The following is an 18,467-nucleotide window of genomic DNA, read 5'->3' as shown; positions in this document are numbered from 1 at the left end:
GTGAAAGAGGTAGAATGAAGACAGGGATCTACAAAGGCTATAGATTTATTAAGCTTACGTAAGGTAAGCATACAGAAGAGCAGGGTATACCAGTGGATTTACCCACTGCCAAGTTTTCCCAATCTAACACCACCACCATATGGCTCATTTTAAAGAAGGAAATATCCCTGTGTGCAACTGTCTGCCGACTACCATTCCATCTCCGTCCTCCCCCTCCCTCTCTGTGAGGTGACCAGGTTCCTCAACTTAGTGTTCATCATCCGTACACTTGTTTTTATGCTATTAAAATACGGGCACATCCATAACTGATTCTGTCTTAAGGACATGCCAGCACATTTCATTGCGTACTTTTAATTTCCGCCACTTTCCTTTTGCTTGATTGAAAAACTGAACTCAGTGACCTGCAAGATTTAACAGCCAATGACTGCTCCCTGGAAAAGAGGAATGTTAATGGCGTAGGGGGTTATTGCCGTTATATTTTCAGATTGTGGTAAAATGCATGTATGGTATAAACTTGAGTGTTTTGGTTCATTTTCATTTGGCATAGTTTTGTGGTATGAAGCATTGAATGACCTTGCCTGCTCAGTTGTCTGTGGCTGCGGCTGGTCCAGGGAGATGCCCATACTGTCAGTCGGCTCCATCTACATCCTGCTGTCACGGAGGGCCCTGACTCCTGTGCAGCTGTGCTGCACTGCGGATGCTGTCTCTGTGCCCATGGCTACACTAACATTCTCCATCATGCATCCACACATTTTTTTTTCCATGCTCGTTGGTGCTTTGCCTACATGTGTGTCTGTGTGAGGGTGTCAGATCCTCTACAACTGGAGCCTTTAGACAGTTGTGAGCTGCTATGTGGGTGCTGGGAATTGAACCTGGGTTCTCTGGAAGAGCTGCCAGTGCTCTTAACCACTGGACCATCTCTCCATGCCCACTACACATCTTTAAATGAGGCCCTCTGGGTTACAAGGAAATCACATCTTCAGAGTTTTCTTTGTAGTGTGTACAGGTTACCATTGTATTGGATACTCTCTTCCCAGCAATATGGAAGTACAAAAAAAAAGAAAAAAGCTACTCTTTTCCTGGCTACAAAATTAATGCAACATTTGCACAAAAGGGAGAGACAGTGAAATGCTGAAAATCAGGAGGGAAAAAAATAAATATCACTCAAAAACCAACCCCTCAGACAAAGCTAACCACTGTTGACATTTTAGACTAAGTCTTCCTTCCTTTCCCTTTGCATGTATTTGCATATCTTAACATAAATGCTATCATACTGTGCATATTAAGTATGTTCACGTTTTTAAATGAGTTTATATGTTTATGGTCTCTGAAAGGCATAAGAATTAAGTTGTATGTGGTTATACATCAATCAGCTTTATTAACAAGAGTAACATTAGGTCAAAATCAAGGTTATCCTACAGTATTCTGAGCCTATGGTTTTCATGTTTGTGGGATCTCTGCTGTAAAATAAAAACAAAGTGTACCACACCTGGTGGCACAGATCGGTATTCCCAGTTGACTTAGAGGATGAGACAGGAGGGTTACAAGTTCAAGGCCAGTCTCAGTAAATTTTAAGAGCTTGTCTCAAGATAAAAATACAGAGGGCCGGGCACGGCGGTGCACATCTGTAATCCCAACCCTCAGGGAAGCAGAGGAAGGCAGATCGCTGTGAGTGTGAGGTCAGCCTGGTCTACAAAGCAGAACAGCCCAGGCTACCATAGAGAAACCCTATCTAGAAAAAAACATAATAATAATAATAATAATAATAATAGGGCTTAGATATAATGTGCTAGTCTCAATAAAGCCCCAAAGTTCAGTGCTCAGTGTTACCAAAAGTAAAAATAAATAAAATAATATTTGTTCCCTCTCGCCATTAGATACATATATACAGGCAAGTCATTTCCTCTCCAGACTTACTTTTTTACATATTCACACCTGATGGTTTTGGTTTTGGTTTTGCATGACCACATTTTAACTTTAGTAAACCCAACTCACTATTTTCTCTTTTTTCTTGTTTTATTTATTACTATTTATTCACTTTGTATCCCAGCTGTAGCCCCCTCCCTCGTATTCCCCCCCTCCAAATCCCGCCCTCCCTCCCTCTTCTCCTCTCAGTATCTATTTTCACATCCAGGCTGTGTCCCTTTGCTGAGGACTCTGCTATCTGTGGACAAACATCTGCACCTTAGGGTGCTTTGGAACTACGTCCTCTGTGCCGTCTCTGCCTGTCTCCACAGCTGTAATGGCTACTGTGTGTGCCACTGTCCCAGCAGTGCATATGGGGAGCTTGCCGACCCTGTGGAGCAGTCTAACTGGTCTAACTGTGAGCACGTATTTTCCGCCTGGCTGTGCCTTCTAAACCTCGCTAGAGCATCAACCCAAGAGGGCAAGTTAAACCGATGGCCCATTGGACATAAAGCCGGGGAGAATTCTATATTTTCATTTCATGCCCAACTGTCAGAGAGACCCTAAAATGTACTGAAATGGCCTGATACTAATTCTAACAGCTGGATATTCCATTGCCCCTGCAATATGGACTCTTCAGAAAGTAAACAGGAAAAGAAAAAAAAACTGTTGAATTTGAATAGTTTGGGCTTACTTTACTCATTATTTCAGGGGCTGGAACACTTGGTTTATAGAACTGACAGATTTCTGCCCATAAAATATAGACTATCTAGTTAAGATTGAATTTCAAATAAGCAACAAATAATTTTTAGTAAAAGTATATCCCATGCTATACCGATGATACTCTTCTGTTAGGAAATGTTCATTGCTCTAGTGAAAGTCAAGCATAACTTTTGTACCAGGGTAAGGACAAACCCTGAGAAAACAGGTTTCAGAAAGACAGAATTGTTTTGGCTCACAGCGTCGAAGGTTTCAGCTCATTGTGGTGGGAAAGAATGGAAGAATCCTGTGCAGCAGAAAGGGTGTTCGTGTCACAGAGGAGCAGGGAACAAGATAAGGCAGAAACCAGAGGCTGGCTACGACCTTCCTAAGCCCCTCACATCAGCCAGCCATCCCCTCTGCTCAGCCCAGCCCAGCCCCTGCCATCTCCCAAGGTTCCACATCCCCTGCCAAATAGCACCAACAGCCATGGAGCAAGAGTTCAAAACACGGGCCTGCAGACATCTAAGATTCAAACTACAACAAGTCAGCACGTTCTGTTTTCTCTAGAGCCTCTTAGTAAGGGTCAGATGGTCATCTAAGCCTTGGGAGTCATGAGCATACAGCTCAACCATACTCTATAAAGATTCACGGGCTTCTGTTAGTATAAAAATGGGTGAAGGGTCCATAGTTGACCACCGGTCATAGCTTGCTCATTCATTCGTTCATGCATTCATTCACTCGTTCAATTTTTTACGTGCTTTATACTTACCATGCACTGGCGGACGGACTAGAGAATAGAATGCAGGTTCTGTCCTCATGGGCTTAGTCTTTTGAAGGAAAGCAGACAGGAAATAACCAATGAATAAGTAGCAAAGAATGCAAGCAAATAGTGTTCAGCAACGGACAATAATTGAAGGGAAAGACTGAGACTTTACTTGGGGAGGCTCTTCAGCTCTTGGACTCCATCCAAGAGCTGTTGGAACAGCAACCAGAAAGTTGAGAAGGCATCAAGAGGAGGTACATGCAAAAGCCCTGGGGCAGTAAACAGCCCGCACTTGAGAAAAAGAATGAAAATGTTCACAAGTCAGTCAGCTTGGAGTGACCTACAGTAAAAGGAGATAGAGTGGGCAAGAGACACAGCAAGCAGGTCTGTGGGGAGCAGGCACTGAAAAAAATACCACCTTGTGGCAAAGCCGGGATGCCATAAGTGTTTGACAGGCCGAATAGACCGTATGACTTATGATCGAAGTCTTAAAGATATTGTGTCTTTATTGTCCAAGTCACAGACTAGTCCTTACCCATGGTTCTCAATCATGGTGCTTATTAGACACGCCTAGGCAGGTTCTTCAAAATGAATCCATGCCCAGGCCACAAACTAGCCCCGTTAAATTGACACCTTTGGGCTCTGACACTGGAGTTGGAATCTTTACATTTCCTCTGTATATCCAACTGTTCTGCACTGTATGAAACTCAGACTCCGATTCAGTATGTCTACACCTCAGCACATCTGTCACGTTCCAAAGAGATGCTGATTCCATGCTCCATCCATGACGCCTGAAGTGCGGGGTACTCATGGCTCTGTGGCACCCTCTGCTTGCTGGCTCCCTGTCCCCTGCAGAGCCTTCCTTCCCGTCATCTTTCAGTTTTACTACCTGCCCATTCGTCTGCGGAGCACACAGGCTCTTTCTGAAACCCACCTCCCTTTCCATCTTAAAGGGGCTTTCTAACGCTGAGAGACCCAGGATGTGCATTCTACAGCCAAGGTTCACCCTCCATCTCTGAAAGCAGGCTAATCTTGTTAAGAGGAGCCATGAAGTGTCCTGGGTAACAAATAGACTCCACCCAGGCCCTTTGTTCTCAGAGGCTCCGGATGCCTCTGCCCATCTGTCTGTCTCGGAACAGTCTGCACCCTGGTCCTTGTCTTTTTTTTTTCCTTGTCATGGTGACTGCTCCAGAGCACTGGTTTAGCCGTGTGCTATGGCTTCTGGCTGACAAGATAATTACATTCCGGGCAGACTAGGAGAAAGACAGGTAGGTAGTGCTCAAAAGTTCTGAGGCCAACTACCTAGTCATTGCTGGTACAGACTTCCAGATCAAGCACTGACCTAATTAGCACACTCCCATCCTGCCTGCCTGCCTGCCTGCCTATGGAATGCTGACAATGGAAAGCCTGCGGGCGAGGCAGATATCATGCAACCTGGAGACAGTCAGTCATGCCACCCTTTTGCCAGAAACAATTACATGTTCCTCTTGGAATCTTGGGTGTCCTAGTAACAGAGTGGGGCCTAGGGGTAAACTTCTGCATAATACTGGGAGCCCCACATTTACTGATAACAAACATGAGAACCCGGGAAATAAAAACCTCACAAGAATGAAAGACCCCTGAAGAAGAAAGCCTTCAGGTCGAATTCAGAATCATTTAGGTTAGCAGGCCCAGGCCCCAGCTCTGGAAGAATCATGCTTTTCCACAGACGCAAGGCTTTACCACCAAAGAACTGTTTTTCTTTGACCAGATAAACAATAGAGTTCTGGTCTCCTGGGAACCACCCCACCCCACCCCATCCTTTCATTCCTTCCTACATATCTTTTGAGATGTCGAGTTTGAGTTTGACAGTCTTCCCAGCCAGGGACCTTTCACCCTCTGCCCTTTCTTCTTGCATTGGATAGGAAAGTGTTTTAAAAATCTGTGTCGCTAAGCATGCATACAAGGCATCGCGATCTTAACTTTCTAATGCCATGCTCATGTTCATTTGTGGCTGGCAGCCTAACAGAAGGCACTGAACATTGACCTAGAGCCACAGTCTGCTTCTACCACCTAGACCTGGGTGCCTGGGCAAGGTACCACCTGCCCCGATTCAACTAAGGCAAGAAGGGCTAACGTGAACAAAAGAATTATAGCTGTCTGTTCTGAATCATGTCCCTCAGAGAAGTATGTTAGGGATCTCACCTCCCTTACCAGAGATGTGACCTTATTTGGAAGTAGGCTCATTGGGGACACAATTAATTACCATATATATAACACATGGCCTCTTAACCTAACAGGAACAGTGCCCTTTTATGGAGACATAGAGTATCAGCTACTTGAGGCAAAAATGGTGTGGGACAAATGGAGTCAGAGAATGGATGTCTCTGATGGCAAAACATGGCGCGTATTTTCAGTGCTTGTTTGCTGTCTGTGTGTATTCTTTGGTGGGCCTTCTGGGTGGGTCTTCGACTCCTTTTAAAATAAAAACTCTTGCTGAGTTTTAAGAGTTTCTTGTACTCATAAATAACAAACCTTTATGATGTATCTTCTGTAGAAGTTCTCTTTCCGACTGTAGCTTGTCTTCTTGTTCTCTTAAACTGTCTTTCACGTGTCAGAATTGTCCTTGTTTACACTCAGCTCACCAACCCCTTGTGAGTCAAATTTTTGGTATCATAGCAAAATGTCATCACCCAAAGTCAAGGCTGTCTAAATTTTGTCCTATGATGTCCACTATGAGATACGTTTTTGCGTCTTTCAAGTAGATCCATTTGAAGTTAAGTTTTATGAAAGGTATCATGTATAGACATGTCTAGATTCATTTGCATGTGTGAACGTACAGCTGATCCAATGCCATTTGCTAAGAAGCCTATTTTTGCTTCATTGTGATGTTCTTACTCTTTGCAAAAGATCCATTGATTTTCTTCATGTCAGCTGGTTTCTCGACTTTCTGTTCTGTTTTATTGATCTATTCGTCAATACCATACTTTTTGAGTACTGTGGCTTTATATTAAGTCTTGAAGATAGCTTCCTTTCTCTATTTCAGTTGGCTATTCTGGGCCTTTTGCAGCTTCTTATAGACTTTAGCATCAGCTTATTGAGGTCTACAAGATGACTTGTTTGTACATTGTTGGGATAATGTTAGATCTATAGACGAAATTCTTCCTTTGAAGGCTTATTTATCACCCTTTTATGGGTAGTGATTTTTGTGTTCTACTTAAGCCATTTATTTTTTTTCTAACCCTAAACCTATGAAGACTGTGGTGGCTTAAGTGAGAATGTCTTTGTAGGCTCATGTCTTTGAACTGGGTTACTGGGTTACTTGGTAACCCAGTAGGTGGTGCTATTTAAGGGGCTTCGGAGGTGTGGCCTGGCTAGAGGAAGTATGACATCTGAGGAGAGTGAGCAGAGGGCTTCACCCTGTTCTCAGTGTGTTCTCTTTCTCCTGCTTCATTGATAAGAGGTCCCAGCTGTTGCTTCATTGCCATGCCTGCCTGCTGCCATGCCTGTCCTGGTGATGATGAACCCTTATCTCTCCGGAACCTTAAGCCCGAATGAACTCTCCCTTCTCTGAGTTGCCTTGGCCATGGTGTTTTATCACAGTGATAGAAAGAGTAACTAATACAAAGGTCTTTCTTGGAGATTCTATAGTGACAAAATTCGAAATAGTTGTTATGCTTTTAAAACGTGTAGTAATGGTTGGCAGGGAGGGTCCCAGGGAAGGTCACTATGGTAGTTATACTTGCTTATTTTAAATACCCACTGACCTGTATACTTAATGTGTCTGTGCTATGTGTGTGTGTTATAGAGAGAAAGATATGGGTCAGGGAGAATGCAATTAGGAAATAGTGAGTAAAGATAGATAAGGAGGCAAGAAAAATCTTTGGAAGATTAGATGAAAGATTTGTGAGCACATTAGATACTAGACAACACTGCATTTCAGTAAATAACTATATCCTAAAAGTATATCTTAAGGTCAGAAACATTGAAGTGGGCTGCAAATATAATGCTGAGATGAAAACAGTGTTGAGCCTAAGATAAAGTCATGGTTTCCGTGATTTATTAATGAGGGCGCACAGAAAGGAGCAAGAAAGAACAGAGCCCAAAAGGAAGCAAGCAGTGGCTGTTCTCAGCACTGAGGTTTGTAAATTGTTTGTGAAAGCTTCCAGCTGATGTGTGGAACATTGATGTCTGATTTCCTCCATCAAACAAGGGACTTCAGTAGTGTAGTCACTAGAAAATGATGGCCAAAGTAGTCTGAGATGGGGGGGGGGTCTTTGAGACTATAACAATGTCACAAAAGGATAAAGGTCCTCTCCTGGATGGGGGAGCAGTCTTGCCAGGCCACAGAGGAGGACATTGCAGCCAGCTCTGATGAGACCAGATAAGCTAGGGTCAGATGGAAGGGGAGGAGGACCTCCCCTATCCGTGGACTTGGAGAGGGGCGTGGGGAGAGAAGAGGGAGGGAGGGTGAAATTGGGAGGGGAAGAAAGAGGGGACTGCAACTGGGATACAAAGTGAATAAACTGTAATTAATATAAAAAATAAAAATAAATAAAAAATAAAAGGATAAAGATCCAGGCTTGAGTCCCCACTATTCTGGGCAAAAAAGCAAATCAGGATGGGCAGAAAGAGGACAGTTAGTGCTAAACTTCCATGTGGAAGTCAGCGGGGTTCTTGGGAGTGTCTCAACAGGAAGTGTGCCAGCATAAGAATGGACACCCAGCCAGGAGCTGTCCTTGAAAGGCAGAATGTCAAGAGCCCTCCCAAAACAAAGGTCCTCACCCAGCATCTGTCAGAGGAGACAGCCACTCACTGTCAGTCCACAGGGGCCCCGGGCTGAGCCTACATTCCTCGGCTCTTAGCCAAGCACGTCTGTACACCTAATAGAGGTCTGACAGCGAGCACTGAGCACCACTGAATGTGGAGACGCTCTCTGAAGAAGTCAGAGAGTGGGGCTGGTGTGTCCTCTTAGTGTCCGCTTTCGACTTTCAAACACACACCATTAAACAAACAAGCCACCTTTTTGGTTTTGTTTTGTTTTGTTTTTTGAGACTGAAGCAGAGTGAACAAATAAGAAAACTCAGGTGACCCAGAGGAGCAAGAAGACAGGAACTCGTGGGAGGTATAGCAGGGGCAGCTGGGAGAATCTGTAATTAGAATAATCCATGGAGGAATGATAGTGAGTTTGTGGCCACACATGAGGCTTTGCATTGCTAGTCGGCTCGTGTGCCATCATGCCCACAACTATCACTGGCTGAATCAGAGAGCTGTAATTCATCCGCGTGCATGAAAAGCAGCCCTTTTTTTTAACTTCAAGCATGTTTAATCACAACAGTTTATATCACCACTTTCAGATTTTAATGAAGGAAAGACATTGGATACATCCTTACAGTAATCGTAAGACTATAAAGGTTGAAAGTATGATTTTTCACAGTGTTAGACCATTAGGCCAAATTGTCATGTTTTTAGTTAATTATTTTAAATGCTTGGGGGGGGGGGAAGAAATCAGCATCTAAAAATTAATTAATAGTTTTCCTCTATACAATTGTCAGTGTCATCACTGGCTACTGTGACTGGCTGCCAGCTCCTTTGTACCCTGGTTCTAGAGGCAATCAGCAAGTGTGAATTAACATTAGCCACTTGTCCTAATAGCCAAATGCCAAATGTCATACCACATGCAGGATGGTAATTACGCATTAGGAAGCGGATGAGATCAGCATCATTAGCCAAGAATTAACCTCAAATGCAGAGCCACTTGAACTGGTGCTTGCAAAAACCCAACATCTCATCCTTGGGGATACCGAAATGCCCTTCAAGAGTGGTTGGCCATGCCCGGCTGAGAACTGTGAAATTCCTTTTCAAAAGGATCCCAAGCCTTTCTTTGTCAAGAACAAAGGTTTCCACAGCCAAGTCTTGCGGGATCAGGTGAATTCACACGCACTCCGGCTTTACTTGAGTGGCATTCAGACCCTATTTGTGTATTTGCTGTTCACTACAGCCCTCCTGCTTCATGACCCTTTGTGATATGTGTCTGTTTAAAGAAGCAAGTCGGTGAGGCAGGGCCTTCCTCGGTTTGTAAACGCTCTCTCTTACTCCTGGAAAGGCAAGGGGCCTTCTCCAAAGGTTGCTGCCCCCTGCCCCCTCAGTGCTAAGATGCAGCGTCAAAGTGGCAACTGCTGACATCTGAGGGTTCAGATTTCAGCAGCTTCGAACATGAACACAGGGGTAAGCGGGATGTCATAAAACCCGCGCTCAACACTGAAGCCCATTGTTTCCACACTAGAGATGGGGAGAGCTAGGGTTTCCCAGGTGCAGACTCTTAACAGGCCCAGGGGCACGCCAGGGGCCTTTGCATTCTGTCTTTGGGCTGGCTTCAGGGCTCCTTTGCTTCTCTTCCCTTGGCCTGACTTCTTAGAGTCACCTTTGTGATTAGTGATGACTATTCTAATTGAGTTTTGTGCATTTCCGACACCACTTCGGAATAAGATAGTGTCTTAGTTGGGGTTATTATTGCTGTGCTGAAACACCATGACCGAAAGCAACTTGGGAAGAAAGGATTTACTTGGCTTATGAGGCCTCTCAGTGAAGGAAGCCAGGACAGGAAGCTGGCGGCAGGAGCTGATGCAGAGACCATGGGAGAATGCTGCTTACTGGCTTGCTTCACATGGCTTTCTCAGCCTGTTTTTATAGAACCCAGGACCACCAGCCCAGGGATGGCACCACCCACAATGGGCTGAGCCCTCCCTCATCAATCACTAATTAAGAGAATGCTCTACAGGCTTGCCCACAGCCTGATCTTACAATTGAGGTTCCTTCCACTTGGATATAGCTTGTGTCAAGTTGAGGTAAAGCCAGGGTGGGTAGATAGGATCCCCAAATTTCTTTGGACTTATAGAGATTCCCTTAATGTATAGCTTGATGCTTATTTACTTTTTTCTATGAAGAATTTTAATTTCACCTTCTGGTTTGATGACATAGGAATATACAAAACCACAACTGACAAAGAGTGTTATTGCCTGATATAGTCTAGCATGGTAAGGCTACCTAATAGATACTAAGTCCAGCTTTAAATGAATAAGCCAGCAAACGAGTGTCTGGGTGAAACTGAGGACTTAATAAGGAGAAGGTAGAAAATATTTTAAAACAAATACAAGGATTGAAAGCAACACAGTTCTGATCCCTTAGCATGAGACTGGGTTTGTGTCTGTCTTTCCTTTATTCCTTCTTTCCTTTGTTTCTTTTAAATCTCTCTTCTTAGTTTTTGTTTTATTTTGTTTGATATTGTCTTGCCATGTATGTCCCAAGCTGGTCTGAAACTTGCCAGGTAACCCAAGCAGGCCCCAAATTCACAAAAGTTCTGCCTTGGCCTCCCCAGGAAAACACACAATTCCAAGAGCTTTCCGGCATGCCTGGCTGCTCTGTGGCTCCCGGAAGACTTTGATAATTGTAGAATTGTAGTTACTATTGAAAGTATAACTTCATTTTATTAAAAATAAGTAGAACCAATGTATTCTCGGGAGTCTCTGTTTAAGAAGGCCAGGAGAAACAGCATGTGCTTCGGAAAACTTTCCATTTGGAGTTTCGGAGATGGCTCAGTCAGAAAAGGGCTTCTTCTGCAAGTCTGAGAAGCTGGATTCAGAGCCCCAGAATCCACAAATCATAAACAATCAGATAAGGGCTGTGAGCAGCCGAGGTACCTGCAATCACAGCCCTGGGCAGACAGAACCAGAAGAGTCCCTGGAGCTTGCCAGCTGTCCGGCACAGCCAACTTGGTATCAGTTCCAGTGACCGACCCTGACTCTAAAAATTAGGTGAAGGACTGGGGAGATGGCTCATGATGATCAGGGTTCAGATTCTCAGAATTCACATGAAAGCTGGGTAAACAGAGCAGCTTGCCTTTAATCCTGGCAGAGACAGAGGATTACTGAATCAAGCTGGGTATCCAGACTAACCAAAATGGCAATCTCTGGGTTCAGTGAGAGACACTGACTCTGTGTGGAAGGTGGTTAACGATGGAGGAAGATGCCTAACGTTAACCTCAAGCCTCCACATGCAGTCACATACATCCCTTAAAGGTACATACTCCCAAACACATGCAAACGTGCAGACATATATGCAGACACACCAAGAAAATAACTAAGATGGAGAACAATAGAGCAAGAAACTCAACATTGACCTGAAGTCTACACACACACACACACACACACAGAGAGAGAGAGAGAGAGAGAGAGAGAGAGAGAGAGAGAGAGAGAGAGAGAAAACATAAAACTTAAAAATGGATAATATCTAGCTAAACACACAAGCCATAAAACTTAAAGGAGGATAGTAGTCAGCTGGCTAAAAATTTCCTTGCAAAGCCTTATCTTCTGGCCACACTCCAGGCCTAGAATGCTGATGAACTGTTAGGGGAGGCTCTCCCTGGGTGGAAAGGACATCTCAGGAGAGGTGGCGTGAGCTGAGAATGCAGACAGGTTAGGCTTGGTTCTAATCAATCATGGTTCTGGGAGGAGCAATTCCAACCAACTGTGGAGCTATCCTGGCTCCCTACAGGGCTGTGGAGAGTTAATAGCATGCAAGAGTTCACTCCCTTTCAATCCACTACCTGATTGCTCATTAAGAGCTCCTGACATAATGACTGAAGCAACCCAATTTCTTCCTTGTCCTTGTTGGTTTCTGCAACAATGGGAAATGAAAGAGACTTTCATGGAGGCCTGCCCAAAACTTTCAGACAAAGGACGTTAAATAAATCTTATTAGACCTTGACTTGACTCTGACATGATATAAATCACAGCTGTGGAGCATGGCAAACCTAGTCACTAGATTTCCCCAATGGCAACCCCAGTGGAGCCTGTTTTCCCGGCCCAGTTAAATAGAGGACATCACAGACGGCAAACTGAACTCTGCACTTGGCATTTCTCGGTTATTGTGAACAATCGAACATTGATTTCTCCCCTGTTCTGTTGTTGTTTACAGAGTTATGCAAAACTCATTCCTGGAGCGACCGTGGGACTGCTTCAGAAAGACTCTGGGAACATCCTTCAGCTGATCATCTCTGCGTATGAAGTATGCTATTTCTCTTTGCAAACAGTTGGCTTCCCTTTCAGTATTTCACTGCCTTCCAGACACTCAGATGTAGGTAGCGAAATGCAAGATGTAGGACTTCCTCGTGTTTATGAAAGGACTGCCCATCCAAAGAAAGCCGCTCTGCAATCAGGCAGTTGAAATATAGATTTTTACTTACCTCATTCACCCATCTTCCCAAAGGGAGCAGGAGGTAGAAAAATCAAAGACTTGACCCCAAACGGAGGTTGTTTTAGAATGCTAGCCCACAAAAGTGTGGCCTCCAGCAAAACTTTAATACAGCTGAAAAGATTCTGAGTCATGATTGAACTCCTCTATGCAAAAAAAAAAAAAAAAAAAGCATAAATTGCCAGTGAGTAACAGTTATGTGGGGAGCTACATCCACAGGGTCAAACAAATAAAATACAAAGGCTGAAGCCCAGCGCTCTGGGAGGCAAACACATGTGGATTGATCTGAGTTCGAGGCCAGCCTGGTCTACAAAGTGAGTCCAGTACAGCCAAGGCTACACAGAGAAAAGAAAGAATATAGGGGCTGACCCCAAACCAAAACCCTGAAAACTCCCCAAGCACCAGGTTCCCTTGACTGTATTTCCATAGGAGCAGAGGCTTCTGTCTGAGTTTCTCTCACAGTCGCTCTGATAAAACATCCTGAGAAAAACAGCTTCTGGGAGAAAGGCTTGATTTCGAGTTCTAGCTCCCAGTTCGTGGTAGTGAGGAAGTCACAGGGCAGGGGGCATTGGTCACGTGAGGAACAGAAAGCGGCAGGCAAGCTCTCCCCTAACTGCTATGTCCTGTGGTAGCTCCTTCAAGCCCCAAAGCCTCTTCTCCCCAACTGGAAGCCCTGGAACTCTGAGCTAAACAACCATTTGTCCCTTAGGTTGTTTTTGTCACAGAAATGGGAGGGGAGGAGTAAGACAGGTACAGACTGACTTTTTGTTTGTTTGGTTTGCTTTTGATTTTGGTTTTTGCCTTGACTTGTAAACCATACTGAGGACAGAATTGCCCCTCTTCAAAAAAACAAAACAAAACAAAAAAAAAAAAAACACAAATAGGAATTGCTGTGGTTTCTTTGTCCCCATTGTCTAACTCAGTTGATCAACACTGAATGCCCAGTTGACACTGCTGTTTTTATTTTGGTCCTAAATATCATTTTTCTTTTTTGTCTTTCCAGACCAAATCTTCCTTTCCTGCTCCACCTCTTCCTCCTCCTTCACCTCTTCCTCCTGTAATTTTGACAGGCATAAAAATAAAAAAACTTAAAAAAAAAATCTTTTAAAAAAATCAGTAAATCTCTAGTATTTTTTTCAAGGAGCATTTACCTAATAATGAATGAATAAAATCTCCAAATTTTTTGATGTTTGAAAATTGCATATTAAAGACCCATATATAATGACATACTCCAATACAAAGTATATGTGAAGCCAGTGTTCCAAATTAAATAACAGGCCAGAGTCAGCTGAGTTTTTCAAAGAGTTAGTCCTACTCAGACATCTTGGAGACATTCAGAAGAAGCGAATAAGCATGTTTAGGAAGGAAAAATACCTCCCTTGTGATTTTGACATCACCCCACCAGTTTTAAAACTTGTACAACAAGAAAAGCAAGCTACCCTTTCTTTAAAACTTCATTTTTCCCCCAAAGGTTGAAACACACTTATAGTCACTAAAACTGTACGATGTCGGTGGATTTTGCTTCCTAGCAATGATCCAATATTGCAGTTTTCTGAGCACTCATCAAAAATTAATCACCATGTCAGCTCATCCTTAAAACTCTTCCAGACAGGAAGACCTGTCAACAAAACACACAGAAATAACCCCCTCCCCTGTGCTGATTAAAGTTTTAACGTGTAGAATCAAATAGGATCACATTTACAAAAAAATTATACTCTCAAAAGTGGTGACTGCTAACCACTCCAAGAAAATTAGGCAAATGGGGAAACAGGATTGTCAGAAATGTTGACCTGCCCAGGCAGCCAACCTCATCCACGCCCCTGCTTGCGGAGTCCGAGGGTGTGTCTCACTCTGCATTTCCAAACTGCTCACGCAATTTGCAAGGTGGCTAAGATCAAGTCATTACACATCTCGGTGGAATCTTGGGTCCTTATTTATTGACTCAAAACCACCAATGACTGGGGCTGGGGAGATGGCTCGGGGTTTTTGGGAGCACTGGCTGCTCCTGCAGAAGGCTTGGGTTTGATTCGCAACACCCACATGGCAGCTCACAACCATCTGTAACTCCAGTTCCAGGGGGATCTGATGCCCCTCCTCTGACCTCCAGCCGAGCCAGGCACACAGCCGAGCCAGGCACACACGGTCCACAGACATACATAGAGGCAAAACAGTCATGGACATAATAGAAAGCACGGAGAAGCACCCATCACTCTGCTAAGTTACATTATTCTTGAGTTCTTCTTGGCGAAATATGGTCCAGAGGTGATGTGCGCAAGACATTGTGACGCTTGTCTAATATTATCATTTTTACTGTTATTTTTTCTCTAAAGATTTTATTTATTTTATGTCTATGGGTGTGCTCTCTGCATAGATGCCTGCATGCCAGAAGAGGGCTGCAGACTGAGTTACAGATGGTTGTGAGCCACCACGTGGCAGCTGGGAATTGAACTCAGGACCTCTGGAAAAAGGGCCAGGGCTCTTAACCACTGAGCCATCTCTGCAGCTCCTACTCTGTTAGACTTTCAAATAGAGGAAACTGTATGTAGCTTGTTTCTGCTTCTTTGTAGGTTCTTCTATTTCCCATCCTTTATCCCCCATGCTCATTTTACCCCTTAACACTATATAGGAAAGAAAGATGAGAGGAGAGAGAGAGAGATCCTTGAATTTAATTTCTTTTCCAACCATATCCTCCAGTTTCCAGCCCAGCCCCTCAAAGGTTTCTCCCAACCATATCCCCCTCAGTTCCCCAACTGTCTGCTTAAACAGGCCTTTCTCTCAGTTTTCCCAATACTAGCAGCTCCAAACTATAACAACTGTTCTAAAACAAACTGTAACAACTGCTCAGCTTCTCCTGGCTCAACTGTCTCCTAACATTATCTTCTGCCCCAGCTGCCTTCTCTTCTCAGTCTCCTCAATCTCCTTCTGTCAGCCTCTGCTGGCTTTTCTATATCTTCTCCTGTTCCCAGAAATCCAAGAGGCAGCCAGCACTGAAGGTCACAGGGTCAAGCAGTTCTAACAGCTAAGAATTCGTTAAAGGGCCTCTTCACTAGCAACTGGGGATCCTTTAAAGGATCCGGGCACACAAGATAAATCACGCTACAAACCTACAGACTAAATTTCTTCTTCAGTCTATAAAGAGATAAAGAATATGTGAAGAGAAAGCAAAAGGGCTTCTGACTAACTTTTAGCAAGGGAAAAAGCAATTTGTGTCTACAAACATTAGTTAAGTATACTTTTTTTGGGGGGAGCGGGGGTTTGAGACAAGGTTTCTGTCTGTAGCCCTGGCTATCCTGGAATTTGCTTTGTAGACCAGGTTGGCCTCAAACTTACAGAGATGTGCTTGCCTGTACCTCCTAAGTGCTGGGATTAAAGGCATGGGCTACCACAGCAGGCTTAGCTAAGTATTTTTAAATGCTATGTTGATACACACACACACATATAATCTTAAAACTGGTTGTGTACTCTTTCACCCACTCAATAATTTCCTTCCTTTCCTTACTACATACTAAAGGCTACTGAAGCATCAGTGGCCCTGGGGGAGGGATTGGCCCTGTACTGGAATTTAATCTCTAGGAAGGAATTCATTTGTATTCTTTGCCCAGCCTTGTAGGAGATGCTAAAAAAAAAAAAAATTAATGAATAGAATGATGAGAAACATAAATTAGCATTTATATTACTTGGGAAATACACATTAATAATAGTCTCCATAAAATTTGCACACTCGTACTCGATTATTTCAATGCTGAGATTCGCCTCATTTAGGTTAGACAATGCCACCCAGGAGCCCTTATTACTGGTCACCAGCACACACATCCCTTTTTTCTCATTTAGCTTTTGACCCACTCTGCCGCTCCCTCCAGCACTACTTCCCCCTGATTTTTGGTGATTTTAGCATAAGCACACTTTGAAGGGCCGTGATAATAGCTTATTCAATAAAGTGCTTACCTTGCATGCAGGGGCACTTAAGTTGTATCCTCAGAGACCCCACAGAAAAGCTGGGGATGGGGGTACACGCTTGTAATCCCACTGAAGGCAGACACAGGCAGAGTCTTGGAGTTTGCTAGCCAGGAAGCCTAGCCAACTTGATGAGTAGGAGGCCAACGAGAGGCCACGAGTCAAACCACAAAGTAGATGGTGTCTTGAGGAACAACACCTGAGTTGTCCTGTGGCTTCCACACACACTTGCACAAATGTGCACTCCTGCACGCACGCGCGCGCGCGCACACACACACACACACACACACACACACACACGCACGCACGCACGCACGCACGCACGCACGCACGCACGCGCGCACACACACAAACATAGACATACACATATACCCCAGACTTTGGAAGAATGTAGAGTTATCTTTCTGTTAGGTGGCAAAGTTGTATTTCAGAAAAAAAAAAATTGAAGCCAAATGTGCTTTTAAACTGCCAAAAATGAGGGAAGGGGATCTAGCTCAATGGTAGAGCACTTATATGCTACATTAAGCCTCCAGTATCATAGGCAGATAGATGGTTGGTTGATTGATAGATGATAGATAGATAGGTAGACAGATAGATAGATGACAGGCGCCAACAGTAAAATAGGTATGAACTCAAAACCTTTTAAGTGAATTGACATATAACTCAACTTACAATATTTACGCGCTTTTATTGGATTTTATTGTTTGGTATTCTGGTTTCGTCTCCCTGTAACAAAGGCATGGAAAAGGCAAGATGAGAACCTTTCAGAACAGAAATAGAGTCTTATCTAAACTCTAACTTAAGTGTAGTAGCTGTTATAAAACTATGCTTAAAACTTCTGAACTGTGACTCAACACTGAGGTGAGATGTGGCCCTGTCTGCAGAAACGTGCCCAGCAAAGCAGCAGAGTGTAAATCTGCTGTCAGGGAATCGAACCTTAGTTGCTGTGGGGTGGACATGCTTCCGCTCTCCTCACAAAGCACCGTGGGCTGCTCTGAGAAACAGCAATGCGGACAAGTCAGGGGCACCATTGTTACATTTTACTACCAGCACGGCACTAAGCAAAAGAATTGCCCTTCTGGTGTCAAGCTGTGCAACCCGGGTCAGCAGAATTTGCTGCCTCCTTCCGGACGGATGAAACAACTTTCAGGCAGTGATTGACTGCTGTGCAAAGCCGCCTTCAAAAATACTGTCACAGCTCAAGTGCTGTGAGATAGTGTATCTCAACATTGATGACGTCTAAGACATACGTGTCACATTCTTGCTTGATTAATGAAACGATGGACTTTTATATTCAGTTTAGTTTTTGTTACTCTAAAGTTGTTTCTTTTGCCCCATGTGTGTGTGTGTTGGGTGTACAGACATGAGCACGCCCACATGTGCCCTGGCGTGCATGTGGGGTGTTGGTTTTCACCTCTGCACCTTGTTTGAACGGTTTAGCTTAGGCCAGCAAGCTACCAAGGCTTCTCTGGTGTCTGCCTGCGTCCCTCTTTACACGGGCTCTGGGGATCTGAACTCACACACAGCGAGGGTTTTCTCTGCTAACTCACCCCTAGGCCTTCCCTTGTGCTTTAATGAACATAAACCGGTCTCTTCTTCTGGCTGGATTTTTTTTTTCTCTCTCTCTCTTGTTTATGATTTCACTTAACCCTTTCTTGTCTACACCAAAGGAACTGCGGTCTGAGGTGGAACTGGAAGTGTTGGGAGACACAGAAGGGCTCAACCTGTCTTTCACGGCTGTCTGTGGCAATGGCGTCCTCTTCCCACACCAAAAGAAGTGCTCCCACATGAAAGTTGGGGACACGGTAGGTAGACGCGCCATGGACCCCTTACAAAAATTTCAGCCATCTCCTCCCGAGCGCTTTTGGCAAAGCCAGCCTCCACCCTGCCTGTTTCTGCACGGAGGAGGAAG

At 44.1% G+C, this 18,467-nt stretch overlaps 1 protein-coding gene across 4 annotated transcripts in view; it reads left to right on the top strand.

The window, feature by feature from the left end:
* Itgb6 (integrin subunit beta 6) overlaps nt 1-18,467 on the top strand; it is a 126,797-nt gene that overhangs the window by 71,938 nt on the left and 36,392 nt on the right. For all 4 annotated transcript variants that reach the window (XM_060390248.1, XM_060390246.1, XM_060390249.1 and 1 more), the window contains 2 exons: nt 12,326-12,415; nt 18,226-18,360. In XM_060390248.1, the coding sequence (XP_060246231.1) occupies nt 12,326-12,415; nt 18,226-18,360 (225 nt within the window). The remainder of the gene's footprint in view (nt 1-12,325; nt 12,416-18,225; nt 18,361-18,467) is intronic.

This window comes from Meriones unguiculatus, chromosome 8, assembly GCF_030254825.1.
Source record: "Meriones unguiculatus strain TT.TT164.6M chromosome 8, Bangor_MerUng_6.1, whole genome shotgun sequence".
NCBI lineage: Eukaryota > Metazoa > Chordata > Mammalia > Rodentia > Muridae > Meriones > Meriones unguiculatus.
The sequence above is the reverse complement of the archived record's forward strand: the minus strand, read 5'-3'. Positions and strand labels throughout refer to the sequence as shown.